Consider the following 15469-nt stretch of genomic DNA (forward strand, 5'->3'; position numbering starts at 1 on the left):
TTGTGATTTTGAAGAGGACTCTTAGTATGTCCTATTGATATGGTAGGGGCATTACTTTAAGGAGGTCTGTGGACTTTATTCAGTTGCAAAGGGGAAAGAGAAGTGTCAGAGTCAAATCAGCTCCCCAAAAGATATGCCCAGGCTCAAAATTATAACAGAGAAAACCTGTCTCAAAATCAGTTGATTATGAGTTTAGGACACCTTGGCACTTGGGTGAATTGGATCTAAAGTTACCTTCAGTTCATTCTTTTTTTTTTTTTTTTAATTTTTTATTTCTTTTCAGCGTAACAGTATTCACTGTTTTTGCACCACACCCAGTGCTCCATGCAATCCGTGCCCTCCCTAATACCCACTACCTGGTTCCCCCAACCTCCCACCCCCCGCCCCTTCAAAACCCTCAGGTTGTTTTTCAGAGTCCATAGTCTCTCATGGTTCATCTCCCCTTCCAATTTCCCCCAACTCCCTTCTCCTCTCCATCTCCCCTTGTCCTCCATGTTATTTGTTATGCTCCACAGATAAATGAAACCATGTGATAATTGACTCTCTCTGCTTAACTTATTTCACTCTTTTAAGTATAAGTCAATCTGGTAGATAAATCAACTTGAATTTTCTTTTTAAAATTCAAAGTTGTAATTATTTTTCTATGTATGTTAGATTTTCTGGAGCAGCCAGATAGTTGCCCTTCTTTTTCACAGGTTCTTGGCCGTGGACTTTCTCCACAAATAATATCAGACATAAAGATTCTCCCCAATGTGATGCTATTTTCTTGATCTCAAAGTTAAAGTGCTAGAGAATATTTAGTTTCCTAATTTAGATTCCAAATTTTCACTTCAAAGAAACTTTTCCTTATAATTTCCTGTGCCACAGTCTTGTCAGTTATATTGCGTGTGGGTGACTGTTTCCATCGCTCAAGGAACACCAAGCACTTACTCTGTGATCAGTAATGAAGTTAATACAGGGAAGTTTATGACATCACCCCTAACCTCAAAGGACCAATTTAAGAGATAAAACACACCATTAAAATAATAATAACATAAGGCCTTAAGTTCCTTATTGTATTCATTCCCTGTCCCTTTTATATTAGTTTGGTTCTGTAATGGATCAGAGGCTTTTAAGTATTATATTATATTATATTATATTATATTATATTACATTATATATACATAGTATATATTTGGAGGAGAGTTTGAGTTTTTTAAGTAGTGGAAGCTCTGCCCTACTTAGTACTTTTCAGTATGCTTGATCTAAAACAAACAAGAGCACAGGTTGGTGAGAAGTTTTCCTCTAAATATGGACAAGGAACTGGTTCTTTTGTTAACTTGAAATATGTTAATCAACAAAATCAGTAGGAGAAGCAACTGTCTTGCTCTTAAGGCCATGAGCTTCCTTCACCTTTGGTCAAGCACCAATAGCCATGGAACGATTTTTCAATACTGCTTTTTTAAAGAAGGTATAGGGATCTAAGGGTTATAGAGGGATCACTTTCCCTACCTCAGCACAGCTCAGTAGCAACATATCTTCACCTTTCAGTTGGTTAAATTTCTTTCTCAGGAGCTTAGCATCTCAACATAAGGCCTACAGACCAGCATTGGCCTACAATTAATCTTTATCCCATTCATACTTCTCCCTTCCCTTTCCTACAAAGATTCCCCAGGTGATAAAGGAAATGGTCCTGATTGTAACATACCATCACTTGGTAAGACAGAACAGGAAGAAAAGAATCACACTCTACTCACAATGATTTTCTAGAAGTTCACCAAGGCCACATTGCCCATTATTCATACCCCAACCTTCACCAGTAAGTACAAACACACAGAGAGAGGTTGAATGGTCCCAGTGTTACTTGTTATTTCTCTACTTCACTTTCTTTAACCATCAGAAGCATATCCAAAGAGGACTGAGTTAAAGTGGATAGCCCTGGAGGGGGTTTGTTTCTCAAGACCTCTATATGAGCGTAAACATAGATAGGGGTATTGAGGAGGTTAGGAAAACCACCATTTCCTCAGAAATTAAGGATGCCTGTGTGATGGGCCTTAACATTGAAGGAAGCCAATGTTTAATAAAACCTAATATTTCCAAGCACTGCCCTGACACTATGGGTATATTATGTCACTCAATCTTCTAATAATCTTAGGAAATGAGTTTGTTTCCTTATTTTATGATGTGGGATATCATCATCACTTTTTTTTTAAGATTTTATTTATTTATTTAACAGACAGAGATCACAAGTAGGCAGAAAGGCAGGCAGAGAGAGAGAGGAGGAAGCAGGCTCCCCGCAGAGCAGAGAGCCCAATGTAGGGCTCGATCCCAGGACCCTGGGATCATGACCTGAGCTGAAGGCAGAGGCTTTAACCCACTGAGCCACCCAGGTGCCCCTAATCATCACTTTTTAATCCATTTTCACCATGCATGGAATCACAGGGGGAAAAATGGCTTTTTTTCCATTCAAACTTGTTGAATCCTGGCTCTATAATTTACTAACAGTTTGAGTTCTGCAAGATCCCCATATGCAAAATGAGGATAATTATATCTATCTTGCAGGGCTGCTGAGAGGATGTGAGATATTGTCTATAAAACATCTAAGTCATAACTAATCACATGATAGTTGTTTAATATGTATAGAGTCAATTGTTATTCACCAGACTTTCATTGAGCATCACCCTGGTACTGAGTACCCAGTTACATAATTATTGACATAAATCAGATTACACCTGAACTTTGCAGACATTTACAATCTGGCTGGAAAGACAAATCAATATAGAAGTAAATACGAGCATGTGAATTAGCTATAATAAAGATATTAAGAGAGAATGTAAGACTATGAGGCACAAATGTTTAATTCTACCTTAAGGAATTGAAAATTTTCGTATAGTAGAGGAGATATTTGCTCTGAACAAAAAAAGTAGGAATCATATCTAATCTGGTAGAAAAGAAGAGGAACAGAAGTTCAGGAAAAGGAAAGAGTATGAGGCATAAAATGATGTGAAAATTTCTGGGGACAATAAGCAGCTCTGTGGGCTCAAATGGACAAAAATAAGGCAATAATACGGTCACTGTCTAGAGTAGCACTGTCCACTAGAAATATACAATGAGCCCCATATGTAATTTTAAATTTTCTAATATCCACATTAAGGAAGTAATAACATTTTGTTTAGCTTAATGTATCCAAAATATTATCATTTCAGCATATAAACAATATAAAAATCTTATTAGTGATTTTATTTATCATTTAACACGTGTCTTTGAAATCCTATGTGTATTTAACAATTATAGCATATTTCCATTTAGACTAGCCACATTTCAGGGACTCAGTAACCACATGTGGCTACTGTATTAAATAGTGTTTGAGGAGGCCAGAGGCTCAGGTCAGAACCATGGAGAGTACCAACAATTAAGTGGGGTGGGAGTGGAAGACCACAGAAATGTCTTGTGGGGAGTTAAGGAAGACAGTGGCTGAGAAAAAGAAATGGGAACTCCAAAAATAGTGTGACAGAAGTCAGGAAAGAGAATTTCAAAAGGAACTCATCATCTCCAAAGACAAACTCCTACTCTTCCCCTCACAGACCTGATCATCTTCCAGCATTCTCTGTCTCAGTGAAGAGCACAATCCCTCCATGAGTCAAGCCAGAAGGAATCATTCTTGACACCTCTCACTCCCTTACCCACCATGTGTAATGCATCGCCACCGCTTTTCCATATGTCTTCTAAACCTCTCTCAAATCCTTCTACCTCTGTAATCCTCTAACATGCCTCTTTAGTCTACCTCAAAGTAAGATCACCTCTTGTTCAGACTACAACAAAGTCTTTAGTACCCTACACACATCCATCATAGCACACTTTAATTTATTCCTCCCATTGCTGCCAACGCTATCTTTTAATTTTAGTTTTTTTTTTAATTTTTTACAAATATTTTATTTACTTATATGACAGAGAGAGAGCCAGAGAGAGAGAGAGCCTGAGCAGTGGGGAGAGGGAGAAGAAGCCTCCGCTGCTGAGCAGAGACAGAATTTACCTCTTCTTGAATAATACAATTATGAACAATGTAATCACAGTTTGGGGTCTTAACATTAGAAAAACACTTTAGCAACTTTTTTTTATTCCTGATGCAGGCCTCAATCCCAGGACCCTGAGGTCATACCTGAGCCAAAGACAGACGCTTAAATCACTGAGCCAACCAGGCAACCCTTAATTTTAGTTTTATCTTTAATCCAAGTGAAACCATTCAAGGACCTTCCCTTTGCTCCCGGGAAAAGACAGAGCTCTTTATAAGACTTGTGAGCCCCTGCATGGTGTGGTCCCATGGGCTTTCCCGTCCCTTCTGTTAACTAGTGGCTTCTTCACTCACTACCCTAGCAGCATTAACCTTTGTTCAGTTCATTGTCCTTGCCAGGCTCCCTTCTGCCCTAGGGTCATAGCCCATGCTATTCTATCTATATGGGGTGTTCTTACCTTCCTTTTTTCCTGGTCAACCCTTACGCATCCTTCAAATCTTATTTTAAGCAACACAGCTTCAGAGAGGGCCTCTCTGATCAGGTGAAATTCCTATCCTAGACGTATTGATAGCACCATTTTCCTCTTTTTCTAAGGATTCATTATAATTACAACTCCCCCTCGATTGCGGGGAGGATGTCATGTGACTTTGCTCAGTTTTGCACTGTCAATACTTAGCTAATTGATAACATTCCCTCCACCGTTCAGGCAGCAAACACTTACTGAGCAGCAGCTTGGGAGCTGGTGCCATGCTAGCTGCTGGAGGAAACTGGAAACAAAACAGGTCTCAGCTGAGGGGGTTGGGAATGGGGAGATGCTCCTTTGGAGTTCCCTCTGATTTAGTTAGGTTTTCAACCAAAAGTAGCTATATATAAATTACATAGTGATATCAAGTACCTATTACACACAGTGTCTCCTGCAAACTTACCCAAATAAAATTAAACATTTTCTTTTCAGCTGAAGGAATAACAAATTCCTAAGGTTACACTGTATGGGAAGTCAGCTAGGAGAACACAACATGCCTTATTCCTGGCATCAGCTCTAACCAAAGTCAACATCTTTCCTTGCCCTAAGATAACAAATAATGGTTGTCCAAGACTCTGAATTTTTTGAGGACAGAATTTACCTCTTCTTGAATAATACAATTATGAACAATGTAATCACACTTTGGGGTCTTAACATTAGAAAGACACTTTAGCAACTTCTTTTTTTATTCCTTCCCAAATAAGTGTAGCACCAACTTTAATATTTTAAGTCTTGTGACAAATATTCTCATACTTTCCAAATGGAGGAAAATGGTGGATGAGCATGCTGCTTAAAATAAGATTTGAAGGATAGTTGCAGAATGATTCGAGTATGGCCAAGATATAGTCCTAGCTGGAACTAGGTGGAAATGTAATGAAAATTGTAGTATTATACCAGATTTTAATAACTCAACTCATTTTCTTGATTGCTATTAGATTAAACCACATGAAGTTGATAACATTCAACCATGATCAACCCATAAAAATGATATTCATATGGTCAGCCTATTAGGAAAGTCATACTTCACATATAATAAAATCTAAGGAACTGTGTGTCATTGTCCCTAAAAGGAAGGACTGCTTAGCAGCCCATCAGGAGAGTTTTTAAGAATCTCAGCTCTGGTAGACACTCCTTGGACTTTTACCGCAATAAAAAAGCCTTACCCTTGGAATAAACTTAATATTCCCTGTTGCGATGCTTTTGCAATTTACTTGAATTGGGGACATGCATGTGATTTTTTTTTTTTTCTAGTTCTGACATCCCTCTGAAGACCCTGCAGTAACTGAATCAGTTCCACGTTAGTGCCCAGCTTGACTGGGCATGTGGGTTAGACTCAGCACCTTTACGTTAGCAGCATTTGGGGCTTCTTGATCGATCAGAGTTTTTACCTTGGCAGTCTCTGTGCACATGCATGCATGTATGCATGTGCACATGCACGCACACACACAGCAGCGTACCCCTCCTGCTGAGAACCATATGCATCAGAGATTTGGGAATGAAAATCATCTGCCTTGAAGCCATTGACTGACATCCCACATGTTCTGGCAGCCATTTCAAGTTGTCACTATCAGTTTTCTCATGTCAAATGAGTTAATAAGCTCATTTAGAGTCCGGGTGGGCAGATGTGCATGTAGGTCAAAGCCCTTTCCACAAAAACAATTGCTGGATTACTCATGATTTTTTTCCCTTTAATTAGGCCCAAGACAGAAATAGCACTTAAACTTTGACATCTCCAAAGAGAAAACATTCACATAGTTTGGCAGCTTGTCTCCAATCTTCATTCAACAGATATGTATAATTAAAATTGTAAAGGGACTCTTCCCTTTACAAGGGTATCAATACTGAGCAGTCACAACCTTGTTCAAAGTTGTTAGCTGCCCGGGGAACCAGAAGGCCCATCATTGGTTTGAGACAATTGGAAAAGCTGACGTGTTCAAGTACTCGGACTTGAAATGCTTTAGTGAAGCAAAAAATCGTCATTCTGTGAAGAGATCTATAACTTTAAAGTTTTTCTCTTTGATTAATTACTCTATACTAGGAATTGTTGATTCCTATGTATGTTTCATTTGGTTTGCGTCGCATCAAGTTAAAAGGAATTATATCCTATTTCAAATCATGTTTTTTTTTTTTATGGTTGAAAGCAACATCATGATGTCAGGAGATTGTTAGATTTCTGAATTGTGTGAAAGCTGAAATAAAACTACACAGCCTGTTTGTTTGAAGAGGAGGTTTAAAATTCTTCATAGTTGTTCATATCTGTAGTGTTGAACTATTTCCAAACCATAACTGAAATATTGGGTACATTTAGTGAGCTGACCTTCTAAAGTTGCAAAACTAGTATTGAGTCGAATCAAGTATTTAAATAATGAACAAAACAAGAATATATTTTTAAAACTACTTAATCTTCATTAATGATAATTCTGTTCCAGCAAAAATAGTGATGTTATAGAAAACATGAGATTTTAAGTGGTATATTTGAAATTGTAAAAATAAATAAACAAATAAATAATAAGTCCCAAGTCTTCTTGCCTCTCTTAAAAAAAAAAAAGTGGAAGTATAGGGGCACCTGGGTGGCTCAATTGGTGAAGTACCTGCCTTTGCCTCAGGTCATGATCTCAGGGTCCTGGGATTGAGCCCTGTGTTGGGCTCCCTGCTCAGTGAGGAGTCTGTTTTTCCCTCTGCCTGCCCCTCCAACCCCTCGGGCTCTCTCTGTCTCTGTCTCTAACTCAAATAAATAAACAAAACCCTTTTTAAAAAGTGGAAGTATAAGAAAACATTTGATTATTAGATTCAAGGAGGTTTTAATGGGTATGTCAACACTTTTCTGTTTCCCTTTATTATCCCAATATCTTGGAAAAATGGTCAGAATTCCTAGCTATTGTATCCTTCTCCTTTGTCACCTCCCCAAGCTCTCTTATCAAAACCACTCCCTTAAAGATTCCCAATAATTTCAAGGTGACAAACTAAATGACTCTTTTAGGTTTTTGCCTGTTTGACTTCTCTACAGTAGGTTACTGTTGACAACTCATTCCATTTAAATACTCATTCACTCATTCATTCAGCAAATACTTCTTTGTTGCATATAATAATTTTTTCTATCAGATGTGACAGTGGTGCTCCCGACCCACATTGTCACTGGAGCCTCTGCCTTGGATTTTTTTTTTAAACAGTGAAGGAACTGCACGTATTTGTCCAATTCTCCTGTCAATGGTTCATATTTGAAAGAAGGCTAGCAATGTTTAAAGGAATAATGCATAGAAACTAACAGGAAACTACCGGCTACCAAAAATATGTGCATGGGCTCTCCCAGTAGCTATTATAAAGGTTGACAACCAGCCCTCTTTTTATTTTTATTTTTTTTCCAGCCCTCTTTTTAAAGTTGACCTCTTTTCATGGGGGCATTTTGAAGAAAACAGGTTGTTGTGTAGAGGTGTTTACTATGTTTATAGTTTTAATTTTAGGATTTGTACATTTAGTTTTTATTTATTAAACTTCTTCAGAAGAATACCAGCTACATGAAAAATACATACTGTGCTTGGAACCTCAAGAAATTAGGTGAAACCTTGACAGAGTTAGAGAAGGAGGAATAGGGGTCCAAGAATCATGGTGTGGTGCAGAGCCATGGAGTGATCTAACTGATGTGCCCGCACTCCTCTTGAAGCGTGGATCCCATTTATTCATGGATATGAGGTCCTTTGTTCATTGTGGATGGATGGATCAATGCTTGATTCACTGGAGATTTTTTACCCTCATTATATCCATTTATTAAAACGGACAAGACTGGTGCTACTACTCTGTTGGGTTTTTTTGTTTGTTTGTTCATTTTGTTGTTGTTGTTTTTGTTTGTTTGTTTTGTCACCTCAGAAGTAAAAGTGAGTTAAGACAAAGTCTCATACATAAAAGGACTCTGAGTTTCTCACACTTGGTTGTAGTACAAGAAGAAAAGTCTTAGGGGATAAAAGCCCTGCAGAAATATATAAATGTCCTGGAGTAAAACAATGTAAACGATTATGAGAAGCAAGGTAATTCATTCATTAAGATGAGTTAATACAGAATATAATATCATGGACTTTCTAATTGTTGGAGGATTAACATGTGGTTCTTTGACTTGGGAAAGCCTATTAGGGATATTTCCTAGTGCTCTTTGGCCCTAGCACTAAAGCTCTAGTACTAGAATACTCCAATATGTCACAAGCTATTTTCTGCTCATGCTACAGTGAGCAGGCCCTCTTCCCAGGAGCACAAAGAGGGTCTTGGAAAGAGCCAGTTTGCATGAGATCTGAGAAGGAAATACCCTTCCAAAATAACCTCAGAAAGACATTAAGAAATGGCAAAAATTACCTAATGTGGGTTTGGCACACCCAGCATTCTACTGTGTTCACTTGTACAAAACTAATTTTGTAACTTGTTCTCTGTGATATGAAAGCCCTACCAATCTTGAGCCATTTTTTCTCATTATGAGAGGGCCCATTCTAGGACCAAATGGGGTTGCAACTGAACCATCACAATAGCCTTGGAAGTTGGCGGTAGGGTTCTTAGGTACTCATTTTTTCCTCAGAAAGAGCACTGTGCTCTCTCCAGAGTTACTGCATTTTCCCTTTGGTCCTAGGGATAAGGCCCTTGTGTGATTATTATGCTAATTGATTTTAGAGACTGATGGGATGATCTTCTTATGAGTGCCACTGCATGACCTTCTTCTATGGGGGAGGCTGAAGTGGCCTGAGAGCCACAGCGTCATTCTGAGAAACATCTATGTTTTGTTTCTAGGACAACAAGGTCATTCAGGACAAAATAGGCGCTATTTTACATGTGGAAAATATTAATGACAGAAATGATTTGCAAACCTGGGCCAGCATCACATTTTTCCTTGATTTATCACACGCTATTTTTTCCTTTTGTTCTTTGACCACCTTTCTGCAAACGCTTTGATGAGAAAAACCCAACTACTAGAGCAATAGAATAGGACTGTAGCTCATGAGAGAAACCATTCATAAATTCAAGGACATAGACAGGCCCCATCTAGAAACTCTTATGGAATCTTTGCAAGTGTTACAAGTCTAAAGGTTTTCTGTTCGAAAGTTTCCTAAGAAACAAAATATTTGAAATGCACATTACTGGTTTCTTTTTCCCATGCGATTCCCATCCTTCTCTTCCTGCATTTTCAGATAAACATTATAACCAAATAGAAATGCACCTCTCAACAGACTGTTGTTTCCAGCCAGAGTACAAGAGAAAGGGGACAGAAGCAATTTCCATACTGTCCAAAAGAAATGCATTTATCTCAGGTCAAATACTCAGAAGATTCAGCAACATTCCTAAGAAGATAAATATTATATGGTGGTTAAGAGCAGACTGGCTGGGTTTGAATCCTGGCTCTATCCCTTATCAGCTATATAGATTAGAACCCATTGCCTAACCTCTCTTTCCTTGAGTAGCCTAATCTGTATCATGGGGATAAGACTAGGTCATGCTTCAAAAGGTGGTATTATGTTAAGTGAGTATTTAGAACTATTTACCTGTACATAGTAAATATATAATAAATGCTATTGATTATTATAGAAGTTTCAAAATAAATAATCCTCCCATGCCCACTAGAAAATGCAGAATTACTAGGTTTTAGAGAATTTTTTGCACAATTTCACTAGCAATTTCTTTTTTTCTTTTTAAAGATTTTATTTATTTATTTGACAGACAGAGATCACAAGTAGGCAGAAAGGCAGAGAGAGAGGAGGAAGCAGGCTCCCTGCTGAGCAGAGAGCCCGATGCGGGTCTCGATCCCAGGACCCTGAGATCATGACCTGAGCTGAAGGCAGAGGCTTTAACCCACTGAGCCACCCAGGTGCCCCTACAATAGCAATTTCTTTAAAACATTTTATAATTAGATGGTAATGCATAAAAAGAAATGTCATTATAAACATAACATTATTTCCAGATTGAGAAAAAAAGTATATTAAGTCTTCAAGATGTAGAAGTACATTCTGAGACACAAGATGAAATCATTCCCTGAATTCTGACTTTTAAGATAATATACTAATAAATGTATAAATTTTTTTAAAAATTAATGATCAATGCAGTATGCATCTCTTGTTGACAGATCCAAAGAAAGGTAGAAATTAGTAATAGTCTTAAAGTATGTGTCAAGAGACTACTTAATTTGTGACCTTAAACCAGAAATATTACTAAAAGGAAAAAGAAAAAGCCATTCCCACTTCATCTGCTCCCAGCAAATGAAGATTTTCTAGATAAGGACATCTTTTCATTGACAACGAGCTTTGTGCATTCACATCTAGATGTTTTCTAGATTTGGACATCTAGATATGGACATCTTTTCAATTGAAAATGAGCTTTGTGCATTCACCTGGTGGTGAATTGTGTGATTAAAACCCAAGTGGTAATTTTATATTATGTATCCTTTACCACAATTTATTTGTTTTTATTTTTTCAAGATATTATTTATTTATTTTATTTGAGAGACAGAACAGGGAGAGGGGCAGAGGGAAAGAATCCCAAGCAGACTCCAGGTTGAGCATGGAGCCCTACTGGGGCTCAATCTCATGACCCTGAGATCATGACCTGAGCTGAAACCAAGAGTCGGACACTTAACTACCTGAGACATCCTAGTGCCCCCTTAACCACAATTTAAAAAAAAAAAAATTTTTAAGAAGACCTTGGAAAATTCACAAAAAGTATTCAAATACTTAGGATGATGTGAAAGCATGAAATTTTCAAGCATGAAATGTTATCACCTCAGAAAATTGTAACTTCCCCTAAACACTCAACTATATTTATTCTAAGACTTAACGCAGTGTTGGAATTAAAAGCTAAATTCTGTTTAAATAAGTGTATGTGGGGTGCCTGGGAGGCTCAGTCGGTTAAGTGTCTGCCTTCAGCTCAGGTCATGATCCCTGGGATCAAGCATCAGATTGGGCTCTCTGCTCAGCAAGGAGTTTAATTCTCCTTCTCCCTGTATGCTCTCTCTCTCTCACTCCCACTCTCAAATAAAAATAAATAAAATCTTAAAAATAAATAAGTAAGTTAGTAATTTTTTGTTAAAAGAAAAACCTGAATAGTAATAGTATGGAACATGAATAGAAGGGAGCAAATGATGGCACCTTTTGATGGACTGCTACTAACCATCTCCCAAGCTACCCGCCCTGCTCCCAGTCCTCCACGGGTGATCTCCAAAGCTGATGAGTCCACTTGTGCCTCTGCCTCAGGCCAGCCACGTGATTTCCAGACTTCAGTTCTCGTTTCCCAAAATGAAAACTTTGGGCCAGGATGATCTCAAACATCCTTGGTGGCTCAAACATTCTATAATTCTGTCACTGTTGCAAACTCCAACCCCGATCCCTGATTTTAAACCTCTTTTTCACAAACATGAAAATTTTCATCTTAGGTAACTAAAGAATCCTAGAAGTAAGTGTTGATTGTCAAAATATTTTTTTTTCTTGCTTCAGAATCTTACCCACAGCCAAAGCAATTTTATAAAAACTTCTACTCAGTATTCAAGAGATACATTTCTTTTCCCCAGAGAGAATTAATCATAGGCAAGGACTGGAAAAGGCAGTTTCCCCAGATGAAGCTTAAGCACACTCCCACTGAGAAGCTCATTCTATTTTAATTTGCCAATTAAAAGTGGCCTGGGAAATCACACATTGTCGTTATCTCATTAAAAATGCTATACTTGTCACTGTCTTTCCTCTCTCTGGAAAAAGAACACTCACGTAGCCCAACTGCTCCCCACAGCTTCGATCTGACAGCCCCCTTAAAAGACTGGCTCTCTCTAGTGTCCACTGGGGAGGGCACCTTCTGCTGTTCTTGCTACCACAAATTCCACAGATCTCTGGTGACTAACAACACTATTGGATATTTACTATATCCATGAAATTTACTGAGCACTGAGAAGAGTTTAAAAGGTACTAAAAAGCTTGTTTTCAGCAAATTAATGGCCACCCTCATTAAAAAACAGAGCCTTATATCTAGATCTGTTAAATATCCCAGCCATACCATCTTTGGGTTCTATTTGGCTCTTCCTCAACCCCTTCTGCTATCTCACCTGCTTATCTGTGGAATGACATCACAAGCCTGGTACTGACGGTTGAGGTTACACTCCTGTAAAGATTTCTAAAAGCTTGATTTTTGTTGGCATGACCCTTACAAATTTCCTTCCTTTATAAACTACATATTGAGTTGACATCACGTATGAGGAAAAACAGTGATTTGAACTGGTTATTTGTTACTGCTTTTCAGTTTCTACTGAACCATAAAATGACTAAAAAGCAGGAGTAAGAAGGAAATACCGCAAAGATTCTTAATAATGACTTGTATTTAATAAATGCACCCTTGAGTAACATAATAATAGATAAATCTATGCCACTGACTTTCTGCATGTACTTGAATCCAATTCTGTGTCTACATCTACAGGTCATTCTAATTGCCAAAGATACATCCTCAAAGAGCCCACTACCTTCTGCTTAATAAAAACACACACCGCTATAGCTCACTAGGGGAAAGGAACTCTGCCTGTCTTTAATCAAAGGGTATGATTACCTTATTGCCTTGAAATCCTTTCGGGCCTGGATCCCCTGGAGGTCCACTAATGCCCTGCTCCAAGGTGAAAACCAAGAATTAGTTCTGTATACAAAAAGCCAACCAGGAAGGAATTGTTCATTAGGGTCCCTAGAAATGCTGAAGTTAGAGTCAGACTACAAATCTGGTTACCTTGGGGTTGCATGTGACTGGGAAGTGGAATGAGATAAAATTGCTCATGTCTTATAGGCTGTTTCTAAAATAGTACTTAAGCTCAGAGCAAACATTTATTCACGAGGTGTTTGCTTTCTGTGTTGCCAACCTTACTGGACACTCTTTTCAAAAAATTTTGAATGAACACTTTAAAAAATATTTTAAAATATTTATATTTAACATAAATAAAAATTCAGTTTATAACTGAAAGTTGGAGTTTCAATGACCCCATGATAACCAGAGTTATTGCCCTGCCCCAAGACAATTCTAGGCCAAAGCAAAGGAGTTGATGGTTAACTAGATGCTGTCTAGAAAATTTTGGGTCATGTTATAATTTTTAGTAGACTTTTTGAAATACTGCAATTAACACATACCCTCCCCCCATCAAAACTTTAGAGCAGGCCGCTCCCCAGACTGGGGGAAAAAAAAAAAAAACCTGATCTAAACTATTTTTCGAAATCCTTGGAATATGTTTAACTTAAATAAATGCCTTAAATAATAACTCCATGTTATCGAGCATTAAGTACTTACAAAGATGGAACAGTACAAATACTGTAATGTAGATAAAATGCATAGTTCTTCCAACTATATTACAGCAGCAAGGCAAAAATAGTTACATCCTGTTTTTAATTGCTTTGGATTTATCAGTATTCCTAGACCCAAAGTTTTAAACTTTTATCCCTCTAAGTAAACTCATCTGCTGGTAACTATCTTTGGAGAGCCTGAATTAGTTATTCACATTAGGGCAGTGATTGCCAAACTTTGTTGCACATGGGAATCACCTGGGAATCTTTAAAACTACTGATGTCTGGCTTCAATCCCTAGACATTCTGATTGAATTATCAGAGACAGCAAACGGGCACAGTGGGTTTTAAGAGCTTCCCTGGTGGTTCTAATCCTATTATTTTAATCTAATCTAATCAGACACAGACTTACCTGAAGTCCTCTGGGTCCCTTTGGTCCATGTGGTCCTAAGGATCCCTGTGGAATAAAATGAATGGCAAGTTGCTCTAAATATCCATTATCAAACTGCAATGATTTTAGGTGGAGGAGAAGGGAATGTGTTCTCAGTAATGGCCAATCTTCCCAGATTAACCAAACAGCAAAGCCAACAGATGCAGATGCTTTGTTAACAAAATGATCCTAATTATTAAGCCAACTTGAGGTCAAGTTTCCCTTTAGTAAACTCCATGAAAACACAATTTTAGATGTAAGTCCTTCACCTGTATATTGAAAATTTGATCAGAGTAAAGAATTTATATCTTGATTCTTTAGAAAGCAGTACACTTAGTGGAATATTGTTTCTTTCCAATAAGGCAAAGTCAGTTCAACGAAGAGTGTAGTGAGTTTCCCCATAAGATCACTCTTCTGCCCATCTTCAAGACATGCAACTTAACAGAACAGTGTTTATACTCAACCCTCTTTTAATGGAAAGTATTTCAATATGTTCCATAACTAGGAAACCCTTTAAAATTTATTTTTATGAGAATATAGTACAGTCTATTATCTCTTTTCTCGCTTTTTTTTTCTCACCAAAATATAACCTGTTCATAACAGATGAACCTTAGCAATTATAGAAAAAAGCAAAGAAACAGGGGAGGAAAAATCACACAGAAGCAACTGCCGTTAACATTTTAGGCCATATATGCAATAATTACGTTTCTTTAAATAATTTGATTGAAGGGCATATGCAACTTTGTGTCGTTCTTATCTGGTCTTCCACTGTATCAAAACTATTTTTCCATGTCATTAAAAACGTAATGGAATAATATTCAAGAATATGAACCTATCACACTTTACTTACTCATTTCCCTAGTATTGACATTAAAATTGTTTCTGATGATTACTATTTTAAATAATATTATAATGAACATCCTTGTATATAAGTCATGTCCCTCTTCTGATGGATTCCTAAAGATGATGGTCTGGAAGAGGATGACAGACACAGAGACAATGAGCACATTCAAGGCTCTCTCACTCTCTTTTATGTCTCGCACCACACATGGAAAGATAAAGCAAAACTTCCCTCCATAGAGTTTGTTCAGATTTCCATTCTTATTCCCTGAGTAGAGAGTGTACATCTTCACCTTACACACTCCCCATCAGTGCTGAGTATTACGTATTGTCTCAGGGTTGGCTAATTTGATAAGTGAAATAATATTTTCATGTGTTAATTTCACTTATTTGATGGCTAATATATTTGGATTTTTTT

The 15469-nt window shown here is 37.6% G+C and overlaps 1 protein-coding gene across 1 annotated transcript in view; it reads right to left on the bottom strand.

Moving 5' to 3' along the window:
- Nucleotides 1-15469, bottom strand: part of COL28A1 (collagen type XXVIII alpha 1 chain) — a 154153-nt gene that overhangs the window by 114481 nt on the left and 24203 nt on the right. Inside the window, exons 9-10 of the mRNA XM_080818277.1 lie at nucleotides 14194-14238; nucleotides 13066-13119 (exon numbers count right to left, since the gene is read on the bottom strand). Coding sequence (XP_080674403.1) covers nucleotides 13066-13119; nucleotides 14194-14238 — 99 coding nt within the window. The remainder of the gene's footprint in view (nucleotides 1-13065; nucleotides 13120-14193; nucleotides 14239-15469) is intronic.

Source organism: Martes martes (assembly GCF_963455335.1).
Source record: "Martes martes genome assembly, chromosome: 11".
Classification (NCBI taxonomy): domain Eukaryota; kingdom Metazoa; phylum Chordata; class Mammalia; order Carnivora; family Mustelidae; genus Martes; species Martes martes.